Source organism: Protomyctophum bolini, assembly GCF_963924005.1.
Source record: "Protomyctophum bolini genome assembly, chromosome: 4".
In the NCBI taxonomy this organism is placed as follows: Eukaryota; Metazoa; Chordata; class Actinopteri; order Myctophiformes; family Myctophidae; genus Protomyctophum; species Protomyctophum bolini.
Window position 1 is genome coordinate 45,485,139 of NC_137865.1, and position 24,538 is coordinate 45,509,676.

Sequence of the window (24,538 nt, forward strand, 5' to 3'; positions counted from 1 at the left end):
ACTTTATCTAATAACAAACTAAAACATGAACCTTGGTTGAAAAAAACTAAAGTTGTCCTTTAAGTACAGTAAGGGAACCGTGTCCATCTAACCTTATTTTGTGATTTATTGTTTGCACCAGCATTGCCAATATACTGTATGGTAATAACCATCATGCACATGTGCTTACTTACAAGAGACAAACTATTTCCTGTATCTCTAGTCCAGAACTGTGTTGTATAACTCAGGAAATGCACAATGAACCATGTGTCGCTTGGGGCATCTTCACATTAATGTAAAAAAATTGCTAGCTCGCGAGCAATTTTTCACCCTGCCTTTCATTTTTTTTCACCCTGCCTTGCATCTTTCCACCCTTGCATCTTTCTTTAGCACTTCCACCGTGTGGTTGTGGGATGCCCTTGTGATGGATGCCCGCGGTGGCTGGTCAGCCTCATTTTCCTGGCTGCCTCATCTTCTCCCTCGCCTCTGGTGCCCCCCCCCCCCCCATACAAAGGCTTGTTGGAAACCTGTTCATCCTGGTTGATGTACCCGTACTGCATGTAGTGTTCTGGTGTAGTACCACCCATCCAGGGACTACTGTTGGGCAGGCATCATAATTATAGGCAAACAGACACTGGTCGCAGAGAAGAAGCTGAGCTTTACATGTCTGGGTAGCTGGACGTACACACACCGGGTCAAACGGACAGACACACAAAGTAGATCTATATCAATGTATCTATAACTGCATGGGATATCTGTCTGTCTCTGGGTGTGCCTGTCTGTCTGTCTGTCCCCCACATATGTAACCGATCTACATCAAACTTGGCGTGTGTATTACAGAGGAGGGTGTGTTTTGTGCTGAGTTGGAACTGGAAGTCGATCAGATCTGCATGGATGCCAGGATGCCAGGCATCAATAATGACATCATAGCCTGGCATCCATTCTCTATGTTAATGGGTATTCTGACAAGGGGTGCAGTGGGTATTGCATAACCAGACTGATCAGGTTTGCTACATGAAGTCAGAGATCCACCTTGGCGCCCCGCCATACCCATGTGGATTAACCCATTCTGACCTGAGATCAGATTCATAGGTTTCCACTGGACACACACTGGTCTGATTAACCCATTCTGACCTGAGATCAGATTAAAAAAATGTCAAGTCGTTCTTCGATTTTTCTAAAATAGCAGACCTACAAGCTCGTAGCGCGCCACTCGGTGGCGCGCTATGAGCTTGTAGATCTGCTATTTTTAAATAGCTAAAGCATAACATGATGCTAACACCAAAACGGCTTCCCGTTCAGAATGGGTTAATTGATTGATTGAAAACTTTATTGAAAATGTATTCAAAAGGATACAGACACAAGAAAGCCGTTAGGCTTGTTTCCGTTGTGGTCCTTTTGGTGGAAAGGGGACATGGGAGGAGTAACAAAACAAAACAGACAAAAACAAAATGGACATTTGTATTTTGCCCTGACCCTGTTCCTTTTGGGGAAGGATACCAAGATGCACATGATTTGATCTTTATGCTCCATCAGCATTGTGTATTGATGGCCACACAAGAACAATCTTGCCATGGCATGTACAGTAAGCCACAGAAGTGCTTTTTCCAGAGTTGATGACTCTTTGTTAGCAGTGGGTTGAGAATTATCCCCAAAGACTGCTGGTAAACAGTGATACATGGATTTTGGACGGTTGACCTTGGAGTGCTTTGGATTCCCTATAATACCCTACTCTTAATCAGCCAGTGACTGGAGTTCACCAAGCTCAATGAGGCATTCCAACTTAAACAATAGTTACAATAGAGCAATGTTGTGGAAGATGATATTTGACAACTGTGATAAGTTCAACTGACAATTATAAGAAATTGAATAAAACTTTTAAGTTACGCCTACACAGGTGGGGTGTTCTACTTCGTTCACAACTTTGTTGCTGGGCACTTGTTTGTTGTACCAAATGAGTGCCCCAATTATTTATTTATTTTGGGACGGGGGGGGGGGTGCGTAACAGAAATACAGTTTCCTAACCGACATATTATGCACAATACCCATTCACAAAAAAACACTCCCATGTTCAGGGGATTGTTGGGGAATAGGAACGCTTGTTTTGCAGCGGTATTGTATTTATAAAATGTTTTCACCATACCGGAAAAAAATATGAACCTGTGTGGCTTCATAACAGAAATACGTAGTGAACCAAATGTCGTATGTAGGCTACTGTTGGCACCCCTGCATGGGACAGAATCTAAAGAAAACAAGTGTACTGCTGGGCAAGCAACAGTTGCCAGGTAACTGCTGAGCATTGTTCTCTCTCTATCTACAGTTGACCCAGCAGGTTCCTGTGTGTGTGTGTGTGTGTGTGTGTGTGTGTGTGTGCCACTGTGTGCGTGCGCGCGCTAACCTTTATCTGTTTTCCTCCCTCTGCTGACCTCTCACCCCTTTTTGAACACTAACCTTCGACTATTGAGTATACATGCACGTGCACACTGCACACACTCCTCTCTTAGTGAGCCACAGAGAATAAGAAATACAATTCTCACTGTCTGTCTTCTCGTGTCTCTCTCTCACACACACACACACACACACACACACACACACACACACAGTGTCACACACCACAAGGCTTTCCATTGTTGATTTAACATGAAGTACATCCTTCCCGTCTTTACAAGCGAGTTATTTCGGAATTACCTTAACGATGCCTGATCTCTACTCTACAGTTCCCATCCTTTTTTCGACAGAATTGCAACACTATCGCCTCTAATTTGTGGGAAGTAAACTATGTGTACTCGGCATTAACTACCCAGTACGGTATTTTATCTGACTTTCACGTAGACGTTAAAGGGGCATTCCACTCATTTTCAACATTTTACTATGTCCTTAATATACCTTAGAACACGTGTTTCACCATGTTAATGATTTTTTTTTCACAATTGAGTGGAATGCCCCTTTAATAATATCTATGAAATTGAGAAGTTTGAATAATGACAGACATATGAAAGATTTCACGTAAATTGCACGCTGCGTTCATGATTTGACGCTTTTTGTTCAAAAACGGGCCAATCCTGCCTACTTTGAAAGCCAACGTTGGCCAATTAGGATGGAATATGAAGTATGGGACAGATCCGTTTTGAACACATGACTATAGAGATAGACATAGTGCGCCGTGTTTCAATGTGAAAGTGAGAACGGAGATCAAAGGATGTATGTACCGTAACTCACGTTAGAATAGGCTATTAATGTTCCATTTCCAATCATTCTAATGGATTCCATACAGTGGTGGTGGTGACTGCAGCTCCCTCCCTTTAATTTCCTCTGAAGTGAAGTTGCTTTACGTGTAGTGTTTAAGTTATATCACCATGGATCGTTTGGTGACGTTGATTAATAATTAGGTTTCATTCATCGCAGCCAGCTGGGTTAACGAGACTCGGTGCAACATGACGAAACCCTGTCGCTTCGTTCAGCTTATATCGTTTGATAATCCAATTGATTTTATAAAACATTTGGCAACTTGGCAAGTTAACTGGTGGTTATAGTAGCTCTTTTGGTGTGCAAACCAGAGGGAATCCTGCGGTAGCAAGCAAGTCGGCCCGACTAATTAGCATAATTGTTGGGCCCGGCTCGGCCCGATAACGTCGGGTCGGTTTCGGTACCGACCGGGCCAGGTCGGGTACTTCGGGCAGAGTTTGAGAACTTTACTCTCAACCCCATCCTTCGGCCTGGTGGAGACAAAAAGCTGCTCTCTACTGCATGCAGGTTAATTCACTCACATGAACAATACCCCTTCATTAACTTGTCCTCTCTACGACACAGGAGGAATCAGAGGAGGGTTTCACCACGCTTTGAACTTAGAAGCATCTTTGATGTTGTGATGAGCTCAGCTGATAAGTCCACTGCATGTCCACATCCTGTGTGTATGTGTGTGTGTAAACTAAGACCCACTGACAAGGAACAAATACACAACGTTATCCTCTCTCCTTGTAATTGAAGTACAAGCTCACCCTAAAGACTCTCAGCTGTGTTTACGGTCCACCAGAACTTCTTGGACCACATGAATTTTCCATTCACGTGTGTGAATGTGTGATGCATCGAAAGTAAGGCTTTCAGAACGTTGTAGCTTGACATTACAACATCGCTAGTCTAACGACAGTCAATTTATTTTTGGGGACAAATTAGGTTAAGCTTAACGGTTTTATATCCTTCATTTACATTTTTACTATTTATTAATTTTGTCACTATTGATGGATGGTAGCTTTAATTAATTTGTGTTTATCTGTGTATACTCTATGTGTTTATCCTATATATATTTTTATCCCGGTCCCGCTAATCTTCTCTGTTCCTTTCTTTTTTTTGACAATCGCTGAAACACTGCACACACACTGCCTGATGTGCACACGTGCACGGACATGCACGGTGTACACCCACCACCACTGATCTCTCCCCCTCTCCCCTGTTTCTTCTCCCTCTCATTTCCTTTCCTTTCAGCGTTCTCCTGCCTTCCTACAGAAGCTCTCTCCTCTTCCTCCCCGAGCCCTTTGTGTGTCTGACCGCAGACGGCAGTGAAAGGCTTTGTTGTCTCATGGCTCGAGCCAATAAGGAGACAGAGGATAAGGCCTGAGGCTCAAGGGTCATCTGGTCCATGTCCAGCAGGCTAAAATAACAAGGACAAAACAACCAGGATCATGTCCAGTATAAGCTAGAATAACAAGAACAGAGCCGGCCTCTCACTGTCGGCCATTGTTCTGTGACGTGAATCGTCCAGGAGATTCGTATGTGTACGTGTTTCGATGCAAATGCGGAGAACGTTTCTCACAAAATTGCAGCAAAGCATACTTTGGTTATTTTGAATTATTAGTTATTGTGAATTTAGTTAACCCACCATGTGGTCCTCTAAAGGTGGTGACTGAGTGATGGTTCAGTTGAGCAACGAGAACAAGACACCAGTCGGTATCACACGAGTTCTAAAGTTTATTAAACTTTCCAGTCCAGTAGAGAATACATTCAGTAGAGAATTAATTCTCTACTGGACGCTGTGCTGTCCTGACCAGAAAATATGGAAAAGTACAGAATGGGTTTAGGAAAACAATAACATGTCGTATCATTGTGCATGGGACGTAGTTGATGGCCGCGGGTCGGGTGTGTCCAGCGTGTCAGTATGTGTGTACGCAGATAAGAGTTGTTGCCACGACGACGGATAACGGCGTGATGCCACGGCAGATAGAAATAGAGGGCTAGAATGGGTCCAAGGGCTGATCAGTTAAGAGTCAGTTATACAAACACCTGAGGAGATCTCGGATCCTGTGTTATGGATTGTATAGGCTTACATGCATCTCTGCTCTTTCTCTCTCTCTCTCTCTCTCTCTCTCTCACTGACTCTCTCCCTTTAACCCCCCCCCCCCCCCACACACACACACACACGCACCTACCCCCAATTCAATTTGTCCTTCAGTCAGCAATGCCGTCTGCATTTTCATCCCATTTCTCTCTTCTTTTTAAAAAAAACAATCGATCAGCGTTTAAAACATTGCCATTGGGTGGTGTCAGTGAGATCCCCGTGATGTGAGATGTGCTGAGTCCAGATGTCTCTAGAGCTTATTCGACACTGTCTGGGACTACAGGTGTTCTTCTGGCCCTGCCCGACCCCACAAAGGACGGGGGCAGGCGTTTCAGTCAGACGCACCCTCCAAAACACAACCTTCAAAAGTGTCTGTGTCATCAGGCCTAATTCCTGGACACTGAGGAATCAGCAGAGCACTGTCATCTGAGAGAGAGAGAAACTGTGTGCGTGCTCTCATCCTGGCAGTAAAACACACACGTTTGTCATTCAGAGTTCAGACCTTCTCATTATATCCCTTAGTCATAGAGAGAAGCCCCCGGAGCTGAGCTCACCGATAATGACACATCCAACAATTGTTTCTGTATAAGCGGTTCCTTTCTGTTTAATAATTTGACATTTACGGTGTGCGAGTGCTGTGTCATTGACTTTTGTGTCTACGCAATCCCTTATCGGTGCTGGAAAGAGTACTCAAAAATGTTTACTTAAGTAAAAGCATCAATACTGCAATGTAGAAATACTCTGTTACAAGTAAGAGTCTCGAATAGAAGTAGAAGTATCGGTATTAAAATGTAGTCGTAGAGAGAAGCCCCCGGAGCTGAGCTCACCGATAATGACACATCCAACAATTGTTTCTGTAAGCGGTTCCTTTCTGTTTAATAACATTTACAGTGTGAGTGCTGTCATTGACTTTTGCGTCTACGTAATGTGTGTGTGTGTGTGTGTGTGTGTGTGGAGCAGACGTAGGAGGGGGGGGGGGGGGGGGGGGGTGCAACAGGAGGTCTCCTCTCCCTATAATGACAGAGTGAAGATTAACTGTCTGACACCAACCAGACCCTCACACTGCACATCAATCAACCTTGCAGTGTGTGTGCAACTGTGCATGTTAATGAGTCTTTGTACACATGTGAGAATGACTACACAATTACACATGTAAGTACATGCGATTGTGGGTATGAAACTGTGCTGGTGATTGGATATTTATTTTGTGTGTGTGACGTGTGTCTGTGTGCGCGGCTGCGCGCACACACAAAAATGTGTGTGCCATCATAGCAGTAGGCTGAGCCCTCATACACACATACGGAACGCATGTTCTGTGTTCTCTCTGTGTTTGATTGCCACCTCAATGCTTTTCCAATGGGAGTTACACACCATTGGAAAACCATGAGGTTGCGTGCACGCATCCGCCTCGTTGACGGCAGACTGCTGGGTGAGCGCTGGTGCTTTGGCATGGGGGTCAGATCAACATGGAATGAATTCTCTATTGGCTATATAAGGAGCATGTATTGAGTGTACAGCCGGGTTTGATGAGGTCAGATCAACATATGGAATGTCAGAACAGGTCAGCTCCATACTCTATATGGAGATCTAAGGGTGGTAGGGGGACATTCTTTTGAATGTACAGGGTTTGATGAGGGCCCAGGTAGGGCCGGGCCTTAATTTTTGGGCCTGTTGAGAACTCTAGTTTTCGCCGGCTGCCGGGCGCGCCTGCACTAATGACTTTTGGGCAGGCCCGTCTAGATTTTGAATGGATAGGTATAAGTTGAAATGGAGACATCGAAGAGGAAGGATGGATGGTGGAAGGATCAACATATGGAATTGACCGGAGAGGTCTTTGTCAACCATGCAAACGGGCAGGCCGACATGACGCTGGAGGAGCTCCGCAACCTCCTATAGTCCAGTGACACGGCCACCTGTAAGCGGCTCCCAACTGCGCGGCACAGCCGCGTGGAAATGTGCACGACGCTCTGAGTTGCTGGACACGATGGACGCCAAGGGCCTCCCGCGTTTCTTTCTCACTTGGAGTTCAGCTGACGTGACGTGCAGTGGAACCTGCTCCAGCAGATGCTGCAGCAGGCAGAGAGGAACACGCCTGAGCACAACGTGAGAGAGAAATGCCCTTTGAACCACTACTGAACCACCACTGCTACCGTATCTTATTACGACAGCAGGTCACATTATGACATCAGGGATCTCCATCCCTGATGATGTCGCATGATGACCTGGGCAACATTATATGGGGGCTGTCCCATGTATGGGGATTTTGATTGACGGACAAAAAATCCCATGTATGGGGATTTTGTGTGACGGACAACATTTTTAGATTTCATAGTATACAGTATGTGACCTGCTGTTGCAATAACATTAAGTAATATCTTGACTCAGCATCCTGCTAACTTAACTAGCTGATCTGAGACAGCAACAGCGCTGTGTGCTTCTCACAGCTGTGCCCAACTTCAACCAGAAAATATGTTGCTTATTCTTCAATTACAATTTGAATTGGTTATCAATCTGTTGCACATTTAAATATAGTATTAGTAGCCTTAGCTGTCTTATGGTGGCTGGCTAAAAGGAATACAGTAAGCTTAGGAGGAAACTTTACATTTACATAATTGAAGGTTTAGGTTGAGCCTGATTGACAGCAGTTTTTTCAAAGGTTATTCAATTATAATTGTAATTATAGCTGTATACAGGGTATACTGTATACACATTAATGGTACTGTATGTATGCAAGATGGGATCAGCTGCTGAACGCACTACATTGCCTACAGTATTGTTATGTTGCATTGATCAGGTCCACTTGGACATCTTTAGTGTTTGCGGCCCACCCATCTCGCCACTTAACATTATTTAATATTATATTATCCTTAAAATCTTTGTTTTTGCAGTTATTTGAGGGCCAAGTTGCAATATCCTCACATCCCACCAGTGGGCTCCGGCCCACAGGTTGAGAATCTCTGCTCCAGGTGGAGTGGTCAGGCGTGCATTGTCCAGGTTAAGTGGGGTGGTCCGGTGGGTAAAGTGCTGATGCTGTGTGTGTGTACCAGCAATAAAACACACATGCTGTCATCCGGACCTACTCATTACAACCCTGAGTCACACAGAAACCCTGCAGTTGAGCTCACCAATTCTGACGTGTGTGTGTGTGTGTGTGTGTGTGTGTGTGTGTGTGTGTGAGAGACACATCTGTAAATTGCTACTTTCTATAGATTGTTGTTGCAAGAGTCTTTACATTGCAGCCATTGACCGCGTTTGATATCGAGGAGGGGGAAAAGTGTCACTGCGATGCTCCGTTCTTTAGATATTGGCAGTTGAATATAAATATATTATATATATAATATAAAAGATTTACCTCTGTTTGTTTGTTTTTAGCAAGAGAAAAATATCTATGATCCGTGTCTATGAAACTTATTCAGTCACAAAACCTGCCCAATTAGGAGGAACAGTGACTAAAGTGACTCTTTCAATCTACAGTACACGCATACATGCATAGGCTACTGTACACGGACAGGGGCCAAAGAATGGTCTTTGCGTCCCCGCCAAGACAATAGTGATCTAGAATCTGTGTTTAAACCCTACTGTCCCCCATAGCCCCCTCCATTTTCCCCCCTCTACACTAAATCTCTTCACCTCAGAATAGAATGTCATTAAGCTCAATGACTTTTGACCTGTACAAAGTAAACAAGGATTTGATTGCAGCACGGTATTATTAAAAAGTAAAAAGCTGACATGCTAATGGTAAGTTCTCATCCACTTTGGCTTGGGGTGGCTAACGGGAGGCATGCCGCTACACGCCGGTGTTTTCATGTTGGCTGTTGGTGGAGAACGGGAACCTCTCCAGTCCTAACCCATACAGTACGTCTGGCAGTGATTGAGATGGATGGTTGGGCAGGGAGAGGGAGAGCCATGGGCTATGGGAGGGGAAGAGGGTGTGTCTGGGAAATGGAGTTGTTCTGACTTCAAAGATAGCTGTACACTGCATGCTGCCAAGACCTCACATTAGTCCAGGGGACTACTGTACTATATCATCGTTTCTTCCTGTTTGGCAGAAGCCTTATCCTTGAAACTTGAGCTAAACCACTGATGCATCGATACAAATTAAAGACTCTATATCACACCTACTCTCTATACCACACACACACTATTCCAATCAAACCTGTATCTAATCAGTGTTACTATTGCTTGTATACTGTATATTTAAAAAATCACACCCGTGTGAAGTGAGGGGCGCTCTTAACATCGTACATCATCAATCATACATCTCATTCCGGCCAATCAGGATTTGCATCCTCACCTTCGTCTTCAATGTTTGTGTCATCTACTGTAAATGGTAGATGGATAGATAGATACTTTATTTGTCCTTTCGGATCTTGAGGCCCTAGCCTGCAGGGAAGGTACCATGTACCGTCGCCCTGATGGTAAAAGATGGTATTGGCTGTGTAACGGGTGTGTGTTGTCCCTAGTAATAGCTTTCCCCTTCCCGAGTACCCGGGGCCCCTACATTGAGGTCATACTCTCAAATCGTACCCCGGCTATTTTGCTGGACACGTTGTTCTTATTAACTTAATCTTATTAATAATGAGCCATACCATGAAACAAAACCAAATGTCAATGCACTCTCCACAAAGGATCGATGAAAAAGTGCCATAATATTTTTTTCCCACGTTATACTGTCTCAGTCTGCGCATAAAATGCAGCCTCTGCTGACCTTTCTTATAGATGGAATGAGTGTTGGAATTTTTATCCAAGGCGCTTTACAGAGATTGTGCATTACATTCACCCATTCACACACACATTCATACACCAATGGCGACAGAAACCATGCAAGGCAGTAGGCACCAGCCATCACATCATGAGCAATTAGGGGTTCAGTGTCTTGCTCAAGGACACTTCGACACCACCAACTCTGGGCTAGCCCGGGTTCGAGCTGGCGACCTTGCGGTTACCTTCCGGCCACTCTACCCCTGACCTGCCGGCTGCCGCTGCCGTTATGAAATCTTTGTGTTTACACAAACACTCAAAGATTTTCATTCATTGTCAATGGCATTTAATGTTTGTGTTAGGACAAAGTTTGTTTTTACACACGCACTAAAAACTGGACACCGACCCTCAAAAATACAATAATCTTGAAGCATCGTGGCAGAAAGCAGGTGAATAGATGTCTTTAACTTGCACATTGTTTTTTGCAGAGCAACTTGAAGGGCAGAAGGTTCTGCAGTCCAGCCAAGCCAGCGAGGAGAAGGACACAGAACGAGATGTTTCAACACCTTTGGAGGAGGACAATAAGCCTGAAAAGGGTGAGTGGATGTACATGTCCATTAGTACAGTAGGTATGCATTTGTTTCCATTTCTCATCCTTTCTCTTTTCACTCCCATTGCCCTTTGCAAATTAAAGGGGTCTGAAAACATAATGTTTTAGTAGTGTTTTTTTGTATTTGTATTTATGTTATTTAATATTCTAAATTTGTGTCCGATTTCTCACCAATCTCTTGGCTTTATGTGATATTAAAAAATTGCTAAAAGAGATGTTGATGATACAAAAGAGGGCACACAGCCAGGTTTACTGTCAATGCTGCGAACATGACAAACGCACTTGTAAAACCCCAACCACCCCACAGCAGGAGTGTATTGACAATGACTTATTTCAACAGCTCAAAGCGCTGTATTCCTTATAGCTTCAGTTGCCTTTTTGTGTGGAGCATAACACATTATTACATTAATTAATTTGTTTATTTGCCAATATGGTAGGTTTATGTCCTCTCGCGCAGAGGCGCAGAACTGTGCCATTGTCGGCTGCATAGTCTGTGCTGTGTGTTTTTGGAGCGACATTAAACCTGACGTCTCCCAATATGATCTACAGACATTGTCGGGCGATGTCAGCACAAGACAGGTCTGTGAGGGGCCTTTATAATGAACAGGTCTAGACATTCCTTCCTTCCATATATCTGAGCCGTCACAGAGTGACTGCTGAACTCTGCTATATGGAGAGAAGAGGAGGATGTCAATAGTACTAAATCACTCCTCAATTCAAAAGGACAGAGTGGAACACTGGAGCAGGCTGTTATTAATGTATGCTGAAGGCTGACTCTGTGACAAGACAAAGCCTGCCTAATAGTGTTATTAAATCGCAACTAAATTATGTCTGAGACAAGTGGAATACAGTGTAGTTGAATGCATACTGTGCTTGTCACTGCTGACCTTGAAGATGCATAGGAAATCCTTTGGCAGTATGGTAATAGTAAAAGGCCCACCGGGTTACAACTGCCACTTGCTGCTATCCACCCCCAGTAGACCTGTACCTTCAACAATATCCACCCCCAGTAGACCTGTACCTTCAACAATATCCACCCCCAGTAGACCTGTACCTTCAACAATATCCACCCCCAGTAGACCTGTACCTTCAACAATATCCACCCCCAGTAAACCTGTACCTTCAACAATATCCACCCCCAGTAGACCTGTACCTTCAACAATATCCACCCCCAGTAGACCTGTACCTTCAACAATATCCACCCCCAGTAGACCTGTACCTTCAACAATATTGCAGCTAATTCAAAACCAAGGCACTTTTTGCCAGAATAAAATAATGTCTAGTTGTTATTTGTTCATTATTTATCTATTTATTTTGCCATCAAATCGAAATTAAATGGCAAATATAGGTTAGTCTTTTCCAAGCTACTTGGAGCATAACATATGGTTTATTCATGAACAAATTTTGCAATGAATATCGATCGGTGTGCTTGTGTAGAAATGTCCCATCAGACTAAAACAAGGAGAAGTATCTGAACCAGTGGTTCCCAAACCTTTTCATGTCAAGGACACCCAAATTGACACTAATTTGCCTGTGGACCCCCATTTTAAAATATGCCAATTTCAAGGACCCCCAGTTTGACATGCGTTAGTCTACGGACCCCCATTTAATGGCATTTCTATCTCTGGGACCCCAATGTATATTGTAAAATCAAAGTCTCTGAGAGAGTACAAAATGCCATTAGGTTCCATTTGTACACTCTGAGTTACAGACCCATAAGGGTCTATTTGGTTCCAATCCAAACTATCATTTAGCTCGTGACCCCTGGAATTCCCTCAAGGGCCCCTAGGGGTCCCCGGACCCCACATTGGGAACCACTGATCTGAACATCACACCTTTGGCTTTGCTGTCTATAATGTATGTACTGTATGTTTTATGAGCAACCATTTGCTGGCATATAACCTGTTGCATGTTCTATGGTATCAATCATATTTTACAGTTTTATTCATGAAAGTAAACGTGCCAAATAAGCAACTGTATTAATAAATACAATTATGGAACTGAAATTAAGGAACTGAGTTTTAGATTTCTAAATGTAAATCACAATCCAGTTATCTCTAGAAAAGAAATGCGTTATAAACATCAGGTGATACGTACCAGCTAACATTTCTTTGATAAATGAGATGTGAGATAATCGCTGTATCTCTCTCTCGATACACATCACGACACGAGTAAAATACACTTGCTGTCTATCTTTGTGCTCGGGCGTACATGTTTGTGCACGTGTGTGTGTGTGTGTGTGTGTGTGTGTGTGTGTGTGTGTGTGTGTGTGTGTGTGTGTGTGTGTGTGTGTGTCTCTCTCTATGCATGTGTATGCTTGCTACTCAAACATGTGGACAGTGCAGTGCATTAGCGGTTCTTTGTGTTCTCAGCCTGCCTAAGCAGGCCGATTTTGGCCCCCTGAGTAAATATGGCGAGCTACTGATAACATTCACATGTGTGGGACAAGGACACACACTCTCCCTCTCTCTCTCTCTCTCTAACTCTCTCCCACATAGAGGCACACAATTCACTAGGGATAGTGGAATGACTGCTTATTGTTGTTACACTAACGCACCGTCATCATGATATGATAAACGGACCAGGCTGGGGCATGCAGTATACCTGTATGGTGGCGTTAGATGTGAGCCTTTAGTTCAAGGTCCTCCATTTATAGTATGATGATATGATTATAGTATGATGATATTAAGACATGTTGAAAAAGTGGTCCTTAATAACGGATATTTCATACAATTTGAGATTGAGCACAGTGTTTCTTTCCTCTTCAGATACGGGTGCTAAAACAAGTGTGCTGGTCCGTGTGTTTAACTTGGTACAACAATATCTGTTGAACCCAATGGTTCAGAGAGGGGACGAGAAGGGTTCGCGGACACAGGCCAGTCCCAGACCGAACAGCTCTGCACCCGGAAGATTCTCTAAGAGCCATGCCAATGCTTCACTCAGCCAAGCTCAGGTACTGTTGTACTGCGTTGTTCTAGTGATAACGATGTATGATCCCACACTGTTCATCTGTACTACAGCCTACCATCTTTAGCAAGACGCATACATGAATTGTTAACACACAGCTCAATAATCTAGATTTCACAACTACAAGAATGGGAATGACAGAAATCCCATCTGGTCCGCCGACTATGATTACACTGCTGTGGTGGTGTTTCCGAGGGTTGTCCAGCTTTGAGGGTTTGTGTAAACACAAACATTGAATGCCATTGACAATGAATGGCCAGTTTTGAGTGTATGTCCTAACACAAACATTGAATGCCATTGACAATGAATGGCCAGTTTTGAGTTTGTCCTAACACAAACATTGAATGCCATTGACAATGAATGGCCAGTTTTGAGTGTTTGTGTAAACACAAACAGCCGAGGACGCAAATTCTCATTGGCCAGAATGAGATGATGATGATGCATGTTAAGAGTGTGCCCCTCACTTCACATAGGTGTGATTTGTTTTTGTAAGATACATTTGCAGTAAGATGAAAGCTACAACAGTGGGGTCATGGCTCAGGTAAACAAGTGAACGGGTAAAAAAGGATTTGATGCTAGTCTCAGTTGTCTGTAACAGAAACATGCTTATATATTCTTGTTACTGTCCATGGGAGCCCAACAGAGCGAGCCCCACAATAAATTGTGCGTCCCCGGCTGACTCACACTCAGTAAAGTGATTTGTCAATCTGATACTCCCATCTGGCAACTCTCTCTCTATCTCTGTCTTTAACAATGCAGGGATTTCTTTAGCAATTAGAGTACCGTAAGTAGATTTCACAGATAGCCAAGGGTTTGAAAGCCCCTAACAAAGGGTCAAGTGTCCAACAAGCCAAGTATCAACAGCCTCAGTCTTGACAACGTTTAGATTTCCAATTCCTTCTTGTTAGCCACCAACGTGGCTAACAAGACTGGCATCTGATGTTGACGTAAAGCACATTTGTAGTTTGTCACAAGGTTTATTTAATTTGTTGACGGGAAGTACATTGTAATGTTAATCCAGTTCTATTTGTTTTCCATTTCATTGCATACCTAGAGGCCTTAAGCATAATGTGGGTCCAAACTGTCACATGCAGTAGAATACTCGCTAAATAATAATTCACTGCTAATGGCAGTAACGGCCTCCTTTTAAGAGTAGATCTATCTGTAGCGTCTGTACCTGCTCATGCAGTCCAGTTCTGCAGTGTCCTGTTTATTTAAGTTGGCTGCAGCATTATGAATCCTTCCATTCGTGCAGAGCAGCAGTAGTAATTTCTTTATCTCACCACCATGATTTGATTTGATTAATTTAGCACAGTATAAAAACAATGGGCAAGAAGCCAAAAGGGCTTATACGAGGCCTAAACCTGTGTACAAGAACCAAACATTTAATAACATAATTTGAATGCAATATACAATTATTAACAGATAACATGATTGCATAGTATACAGAAGTATAGTCTAGAACAAAACACGAGACTTGATTATCTGCAACATGAATATTGAAAATAGATGCAACATGCTTCTATATTATTATGTAATAATTATAATAAATTCAAGTATTTGTCGTATAGTGTAGTACATCTGTATTTGATGGGAAACTGACTATGACTGGTACGATAAAGAGGAGGATGGAGGTGAGTAACCTGTCTAGTGTCGTGTTTGTGAATTTGAGAATTTGTTTGAAAGAAATTGTTAAAAGGTTTGGGAATAGAGTCGGGAGTGTGTTTGAGTTTATAAATAAAGATGCATATTTTATCACTGTTGATCTGGAAGACAGTAAGTCAATTTAGCTTTTTTTGAAGAGTGGAGCGTTTGGAAAGGTAACAGTTCTAACAAATCTCTTCTGTAGCAGATATATACTGTGGAGGTATGAAACGTGTATACTGGCCCAGACAATATTGCAGTATGTTGGATGTGGATGAATCAAGCTATAGTATAATGTAAGCAGACATTTCTGGTTTACCAGACTACACATTTTCCTGACGACACCGAGTGACCTAGAAACCTTGTTGGAAATTAGATTGATGTGTTTTTTTTCCAGCAAAGTTTCTCATCTAATAAAACGAATTATAATTTGGCAAAGATATATGGAAAAGATCATCTACAGTATGTTGATGTATCCATTGGCGCTGCACATGTACATGTATTTACAGTACAGTTGGACTGTTTAATGTAAATTAGTTGATGTTAATTCTAATTATGTGTGGATGAGCTGGGTTTTTGTTTTTGCTGTAAAAGCACCTTGTGAGACAATAACCCTGTACACGGAGGCACTATAATATTAATTGTTACAGCTCTAATGTGACCTTTGTTTTTCTCACGGGCATGACCGTTTTCCCACATGGACCAACACGGGAACATATTACAGCTAGTATAGTAAGTGTAGAGCAGAAAGACAGACTGTAGCCTATTATTAGACTCGGAAGTATTAAATTAAGAGTTTCCCTTTCTTTCCCAAGAGTTCATTTGGAGAATGCTGCAGAACTCTATATCTATATAACTCATCGTGTCGACAAAACAGGAAAGGGCGCACACCAGTGTTGGTGAGGTGCTGGCCTAAGGCTAAGAATGTCGCCTAGAATTCTAAAGGTTGTATTGGAAAACAGTCGGAAATCCTTAATTATCTCATCTTTTTAATTTGTTTTATTTTAATGTACAGCTCCCAGAGGTATCAATTAGAAACTGCTTGACTGAGTGTATATCTTCCTCTTGGGTAAGAGTGGCATAGCTTTCGGTCTTATCTGGAAGACTTAAAATATTCAATATTTGATAGCCCTCAATGATTGGTTCTCGTGTAAATAATAAATTGTGCACTTAACTCCTCTGCCCTTTTCACCTCTATATGTCCATTCATTTTTGCTGGATATCTTGAATCTCAACAAACCTACATTAGGTTTAGATTATGTGAAGCTCTAACTCCTTTTCATCCGTTTGTCCCAGTTTACCATGGTTATCTTCAATTCTCTTTATTATTAATCCTCTTAACCTCCAGCTACTCATTGTTCATCTACGTATGAGAGGGTACAAAATACAGTTTGGACAAAATTGAATATCACAATGTTTTTGGCCAAATACCTCAATATTGAAATTGAGACAATAATATATCATAGTGACAATATCATATTTTAAATATACTTTTGAAGTTTTGAAAGATTAAGAAATAATTGCTATTTTTGAAGAACAAAAAATTATTTAAACAAGGAAAAGACAACACAATAACACGATATCGATATAATATCCATAATATTACCCAGCCCTAGTTGAATTAACACTGATTTCACTATGCAATTCTCTTCTTTAGACCTGTGTACATGGTGACTTTCCTCCCCATCTCACCCAACATTCTAACCCAGGGGTGTCCAAAGATCACAAAGACCACATCACATTCCCCTAAAATATGTTTCAAATATGCCACTTGAAAGGACCTGTCGGCTCAAACCCACAATGCAATACTTTGTTTTCAAGAGTGCTCACAACCAGTAGCATTACAAAGTTGTATATTAAAACCATACCAATTCCAATTCCACACCTCCCATTCCAAGAGGGTGTCTTATATGTAACGCCAGCATTACATAAACCCAAAGCTGCCTCAGGTAAAAGTTTAACCATTGCCAGCATTGGTATAATATCTTGTTGAGCTGGTCATTTTGAAAGTAGCACTCAAGTCAAAAGAGTGTGGGCACCCCTGCCTGTTCTAACTTCTAACCCATTCCAACACCCTGCTGTCACTCAACCCTGCTCTGTCCTCCTCCATCCATCCATCAACCCAACCGTTCCTCCTCCAGATCAGATCCAGGAAGCGGAGCCAGCAGAGAGGCCTTCCCTGCCAACCCGCTGTGGGAGGAGGAGCCAGCGGGGATGTCTGTGCCGTGGCGGACACATCCGGCGGCGGAGGCGGCAAGGATGACGAGAGGTGAGGTCGAAGGTTAAACACGGCATCACCTGACTAACTAAAATACTGGATGGGATCTGGGGGACCGCGGGTCCTTGTGGGGGTTCCAGGGACTCCCCAGCTAAATGATGGATAGGAACCAAATGGACCCTGAAAGGTCTGTAACTCGCAAGAGTTTACAAACGGAATGAAATGGGCCCATAATGGTTTAAATGTATACTTTGTAGAAAGAAACATATACTATATACAGTATATTTTGGCTGTCCTTCGGACCAAGGATGAAAAGGTAGCAACAAAGTGCCTACTGATAAAACGCTTTTCACCATTCTTTGTAGACTCTCTGGCCGTGCCAGGGAGAGATTTAATGGTTACTCACTCAACTAAAACATCCCTACTCACCCACACACGTATTCTTGATGGAGCCTAGAGAGGGGATTTTGTCTTTCTTTTCTTTATTTTAAGATTCTTTGGGGGCTTTTTTATTTTATTTATTTTTGTCTTTCTGCCCATGAAGCTGAAGTATGGTATCCAGTGTGTCTGTGGGTTGGGTGTGTGCTTGTGGTTTAACCCCCCCTAGCTGTTGCCCTCCCTTCTCTCCATATCGTCCACATCTCACGTCTGTACTGGCTTAAAAAGCACTCAATTCTTTTATGAGACTCTGATTCCCAGAGTCATCCGATTCCTCAACATTCGCCCCCAAAGCGACTCGGGAGAGTCAGTTACTGTTATTTGATAACAAATTGCAAGCTGAGGTTATTGTTGTGTCCTTGGGCCTTTCGTCACTTAACACTCCAGAGGACGCCAGAGGATTTTCTGGTTGGATCCACTCACGTGCCAATGCGATCATAAACACAGTTTTTAGTGTTCTTCTTTTCGTTCTTTTGGCAACTGCAGGATTTTCCCATACCTGTAGACTAGAGTATCTGGGTTTGCACTCGCATACTCAAATACACACAAATTCACACGTGTGCACACGTGTTTTTGAAGAGATACTTCTGGAAAGACCAGGTCATAAAAACCTGCCCTTTAACACATATAACTTTTGTTGTTGTATAATCTATAATATAACTTAATATGTTACAGTGTGCCTCGTCAACAGCCCGGACACATGCTCAAATCTGCGTTGTTTGGCAGCAGTTTCTATTGTCTCACAGCAGCGCATGTTACGTTTGTGACGTCCACCATCGATGTGGACTGTTGTTGCGACTGTAGGTCGCATTTACTATGAAAACCGGCCTCTTCCGTCCTTCATCATCCTATGCCTCGATATATCATGTCATGTCTCCATATATGGTCACGCCTCGTGGCATTACGTGACATCATGAAGGCTTAGATCTCCATATATGGTGCCTCGTAACACGTCACGCCACCGTATGGTCATCTCCATATATGAAGATCACGACACTGACCTCATCTAACCCTGGATAACCATACATGGAGAAGACTGGATCATCACCTAGATCTGCATATGTATATGGAGCCAGCCAGCAACTCTACATCTGACCTCAAACCCTTAGATCTCCATATATGGAGCTGACCTGTTCTGACATTCCATATGTTGATCTGACCATACATCAAACCCTGACCCCCCCCCCCCCCCCATGCCAAAGCGCCAGTGCTCGCCCAGCAGTCTGCCGTCACCCAGGTGGATGCGTGCTTGCGACCTCGCCCTTTAGTGTGTGTGTGTGTGTGCGTGCACTATGAATACATACTTAATTACTATGTGTTATATAGTGCCAAAGTTTGTAGTCATAAAACCTAGGAACAAGTTTTACATTTATGGTATCCTCATCTCGACGTCTGGAACAAGTACAAGAACAAGAACTTCATGTTTTATTCTATCATAATGATCACATTCACCAGCAATTACTGTACATTTTTAAGCTTTTATGTGTCTAACAACATAAATGTCTCAATGAGACTACAGAGGTTTTTGGGGACAATACACATCAAGCCCAAAGCTTTCGTGGCGGTGATGTTGAGGTCATCCACCTTTTTAAAGCTTTTTACTTTGGGCGATTGCATTTACACTCCATAAATTATGAAAGTGGCGTTTATTTGTAAAGATTTTATATTGCTAAATAAAACATGTAACTATCTTGAACCTAATTTACCACAGAGCTAGTTTTGATCAATGATCTAAATCCTATTTCCAAAATCTCATAGGCCACAAGAAAGGTGCTAATTTACTCTTTCCACCAACAAAAAACGCGTAATCCCTGGACCGCTTTATTTTTACCGTGCTTTATACATTAGTAGTTTTGTATTTGAATAATGTTATAGCCTTAAGATATACCATACCCTTATGCCCTCAGGTACCATTTCCCTTCAATATGTTTCAATGCATCCCTTTCTAAACAAGTTGGTCTCTTACTTCCAGGGGCATTTCAAACTACACAATAGTGTTCTAATCCTCATGTTGTTTGTTCTACAGACCATCACCATGCTGATAACAAAGGGCTGTCACACTTGTGTTATATGCTTGTGTGTGAACGTGCGTGCGCATGCATGCACATATAATTCAAGCATACTTGTCATTCCGCGCGGCTCTTGTCTTTGTGTCAAGTGGCTGAAGTTGCACGGGTAGAGGTGCAGGTCGCTAGGTGTCGTCCAGGGTCAATGAAAGGATTATTGTAATTGGACGGCAGATTAGCAGTAAAGGAGTGAGGATTGGCCCGATGCTCTCTGCTAGGTGTTGAAAACTCACGTCTGGCTGACATGACTAAAACACGGCAGGCGTACATGTCATCACCTTTTTTCGTCTATTATTTAGCTGCCTTTCGCAGTTTGGCTCAGCACCAAAGTTATAGAAGATGTCTGTTTCTCTGTTATCTTTGTCTTTGAAGGGTGTTATCGAAACACTGAGAAACAGAAGTAGCGATGATCTAGAATTAGAGAGAGAGATGAGAGAAAGAATCCTCAATGAAAGAAGTAATCTTTCTTCAACCTTAACCACGTAAACCCTAGTATAGACTTGTTGACCAGGGTCTTCCAAGGACCCTGGTCAATATAGCCAATCTACAAGCTCACAACACATCATTGTGAGCTTGTAGATTGGCTATGTTTGTCAGAGGTTCTCACCATAATAGGGATAGACTTCACGTGGTTAACGAAAACTACAGTTAGGTTTGTCTGCAAGCTTTTCTCATCCAAGAGGATTTGAACAAGCTGAAATGCCACTGTAATAATTCTTCTGGCATAAGAAGATGACGCTTGGCAGACGAGACAAATTATTTAGTCAGCTGTTGAATGAGGCTTTGTGTAATTACAAATGTCATGTATTTTAGTCACGTCACATTTGTGGCTGCCACTGGAAACTGTGCCGGCCACCGACTGTCAATCTAACGTACTGTTGTGGTCAGGACTGCTTGTCCAAAGGTCAGAAGTCCTGACTTGTATTGTAGAGGGGTCAAAGTTCAGAGTTGGGTGCCATTCTGAAGCCCCAAAGGGGTCATCCCATTAGAATGCCACAAACGCTTCACATTATGCCATGACCGTGTGACATGTCGGTTACTGTACATGGCCCATGTTTATCTCTTCCTCCAGGGAATCCTCACAGGAATATTGAATTTGGGAGGATTCCAGGAGTTAGAGAACTGAGGAAGCGGTACCGGCGCGGAGCACTCAGACAATAGCAGGAATGCTCTGTTGAGTCGTGGCATTTGTCTCTCAGGGCTCCCCCTCCTTGAACACATACGCAGCCTCATGTGAAGGTATGTCCTGCTGCAATGCAACGCCCGCCCCAGCAGGTTTTGTCAACACCGTTTAGACTCGAGTTGATACATTCAATCTGTATTCGTTGAACTGTGGGGGTCAGGGATCATATAAGGAGTGTTCGTGTACCTCAGGCTCATCTCCTTTTCGGTCCAAGGAACTAAATTACTTTCTCAACTGATTGCTGCCATTTATACCTGAATATTTACCCTCTCGGTATTCCTATTCTCGGGGGAACATTTTCTGAAAATATCCGATCCCTCAAACTGCTTCCTCAAACTGCTCCCTGACGACCTTACAGGCGTATGCAAAGGCATATGTAACTTAGATAGCATTTTATGTAGACTTGGTTCTACATATGTAGATATAGCACTATAAAGTATATATTTCAATATAGATATTCCACTGTTACGTTCTTACCTTACGTATGATTCATGATAACTACTTTTTTATGTATATGATGTATTGCCATGTTTTTTGTTCTTGCTTATTGTAAATCGCTCTGGATTAAGAGCGTCTGCTAAATGCCTAAATCTTATTTGGTATAGAGGGGGGGAAAAAGAGGGGACCAAGTACAGAGCCGTCAATCAACTACTCTAAGCATCAGACCGTCGACCGTGGATTTATATATATATTAATAGTAGCAAAAGAGAAATCTGAAAAGTGAAAGAAAGGAAAAAGAAGACTGAAATATAATTCCAAGCTTCCTCATTTTGACTTCTACTGGCCTACTAATTTGTAGTGCTTATACAGTTAGCTCTCTAATTAAAGGATTCCTCTCGGTTTGCTGTGTTTGTAAACGGATCCTGCGCGCTCCTTCCTGCGTTTTTTTAATTTGCGATGGTTTTATTACCATTTGGCAGCTAATACAGTATTGCAACAACAACAACGTTGTGACTCATTTAACTCTAAAGCGCTTTTGGTTTTGAAGTTGAGCTCTGGGTAATGAGTAGCGTGTCAGCATTGCACGTGTTGGAGCTGCATGTGTTCATGGGTGTGTTAATGACTATGAGACGGTGTGTGGTGTAGTGCTGGACGTGTGCCATCCCCTGAGGCGGTATGGTGTGGTGTAGTGCTCGGTAAACAGACTGGTACACAAAAGAAAATAGATCGTCCCGTATTTCCTGCCGCAAAACCTCCCAACATGCCACTACGCCTCACCCCCGGCTTCATCCCTCCCCTCAGCTCACAACGCAGGTGTTTCCTGTGTGGACGGATTGATAGGCCTCCATCTGTGGAGGAAAATACAGTGGCAATGGAGTTGTTATCACAGCTGAAAGAGAGCGAAGAGGACGAGAAGAAAGACTAGAAGAGAACCTATGTGTTATATTTTGTTTGTTTGCTTTCGTGGGAAACAGAGCGAGGAGATTGTGGCTTGGAGCAGACATGCACTGACCAAACTGTCCTCTTCATAACCTTTCACTGAGGTGACGTCATGGTGACTATTGACATCTTGACCTCTGCGTTACAATGATGCAATATGTCATGTTAGGACCACAGTGGAAACAAGCCCCGGTGTTATTGTTTGAGCCTAAATGTCTGACTGTACCTTGTGCTGTTTTACATTTCTGACTAATGAAGTATTCAATCTATCAAAACAATGTTCTGCACCCTTAATTTGCTTATTACAGGCAAAGATGTATTTTAAAGTACTTTACTGTCATTATACCACAAATGTTGTTTTTTTGTTAACCACTTCATCCCTATTTTATACTTTACACAAACTCCCAATGTGACACAGATTGTAGCTATTTCACCACGTTTCAAAAACCTTCAGCTATAACATTCATCAGGATAGCTGTTATATCCGTTGCCATGGCTATGACATGACAACGGATATAACGGTTATTGCATACTAGGATGGGTACTATGTAGTCCCTATTTTCATTGTTTCCAACATTCATCGTTCCCAACCAAGTAGGCCGGTGCCCGACGGGCATGGGTGAGATCTATTATACTTTTTAGTTTTTGTTTTACATGATTCAATCGTTGTCTTCCCAGACCGCCACATCCAGCCTTCAGGAGGAAAGGCACAGGGCCTCTTGGCAAGGCGGCCCGCCGTCGTAGCAACACCAGCCAGTTCCAGCCGCTCGGTGTCAAGTCCCTTCGCCTGCTGTGGAAAAGCAGGAAGCCATCATCCCAGGAAGCCCAGAGTTCCCAGTCCACTTCACCCATCCTCCTCCCCTCATCCCTAATTCCTCCCTCCTCCTCTGCCCGTGATTCCTCCACGCTGCCACCGTCCCAGGACTGTGGATCCTCTGCTGCCCCCAGCGTGGCCCAGCCGTCCCAGGACTGTGAGTCCTCTGCCGCCCCCAGCGTGGCCCAGCCGAAGCAGCAGCAGGAGGACCCCTGCTGCGTGGCCCCAGCCTGCAGGGCAGCTCTCATCAAGTACGTAAGCCCATAAAAGCACTCGCTGCATTTTTTTAAACTACTTATTATTACCAAACACTTCGCCGTGCACTGAGGTCACGTTGCGGATTAAGTGATCTCTAAGTGGTGTTGCTTCTGGCCCATTGTGGTGAGATGTCACTAATGCAGAGCAAACTACTGTCCTGGGATATAACTGTACAGTAGGATTAACATATTTTGAAACGGAATCTAATCTGTTTGTTTTTTTTTGTTTTTTTTGTCTCCAATGAATGGGATTTATGTGACACTGGCAAATGTTTGAAGTTGCATGTCAAGTACATTTACTAAGTACTGTACTTAAGTACAATTTTAAGGTACTTTTACTTTACTGGAGTATTTGCGTCTGCCCTATTTACATTTCGGCCATTTGAATATAGCCGATCTACAAGCTCACAATGCGTCATGATGTGATGCATTGTGAGCTTGTAGATCTGCTATTTTCAAAGTATTTTTATTTTTATACATTTGAAAACTTGAAACGGGACATTCGGCATAATGAGTACTTTTACTTTTGTGCTTTTACTCAAGTACATCTTGAATTCTGGACTTTCACTTGTAACAGAGTATTTCTACATTGCAGTATTGATACTTTTACTTAACATTTGACTATACTAGTGCACAAATAATAGTTCCTCTGCTGCTTTCTGAGTCTGAGAAAAGTCTGGCGCGCGTTCACGCCTCGCCTGACGCTCCGATACGCCGCTGTTCTATTTTCCAGGCGTTGCCGTGCGGCCTCCATCCGGGAATCCGTGGGTAGTGCGCTAGCGCGCCGCGTCCTGTGGGTGTTGCCGTGACGCGCGGCAATACTGTGTCGCGTCGCTGCATAGTGCGTACACCCGCTTCACAGACGGCGTGTGTTGGGCTTAAATCTCTGCTCAGACCAGGTGGACTTCCTTCCTAGACCCGTGTACTGTATGTCGTTGTGGGTTCCAGC

The 24,538-nt window shown here is 43.1% G+C and overlaps 1 protein-coding gene across 1 annotated transcript in view; it reads left to right on the forward strand.

Moving 5' to 3' along the window:
• The window catches only part of LOC308314626 (uncharacterized protein), a gene marked incomplete at both ends in the record, with an annotated part of 52,604 nt that extends 30,100 nt beyond the window's left edge, over window positions 1-22,504 (forward strand). The window contains 8 exons of the mRNA XM_080762258.1: window positions 10,501-10,608; window positions 13,391-13,575; window positions 17,375-17,502; window positions 18,151-18,195; window positions 18,565-18,689; window positions 20,769-20,827; window positions 21,155-21,194; window positions 22,269-22,504. Of these exons, the coding sequence (XP_080618384.1) occupies window positions 10,501-10,608; window positions 13,391-13,575; window positions 17,375-17,502; window positions 18,151-18,195; window positions 18,565-18,689; window positions 20,769-20,827; window positions 21,155-21,194; window positions 22,269-22,504 (926 nt within the window). The remainder of the gene's footprint in view (window positions 1-10,500; window positions 10,609-13,390; window positions 13,576-17,374; window positions 17,503-18,150; window positions 18,196-18,564; window positions 18,690-20,768; window positions 20,828-21,154; window positions 21,195-22,268) is intronic.
• Window positions 22,505-24,538: the final 2,034 nt, after the last annotated feature.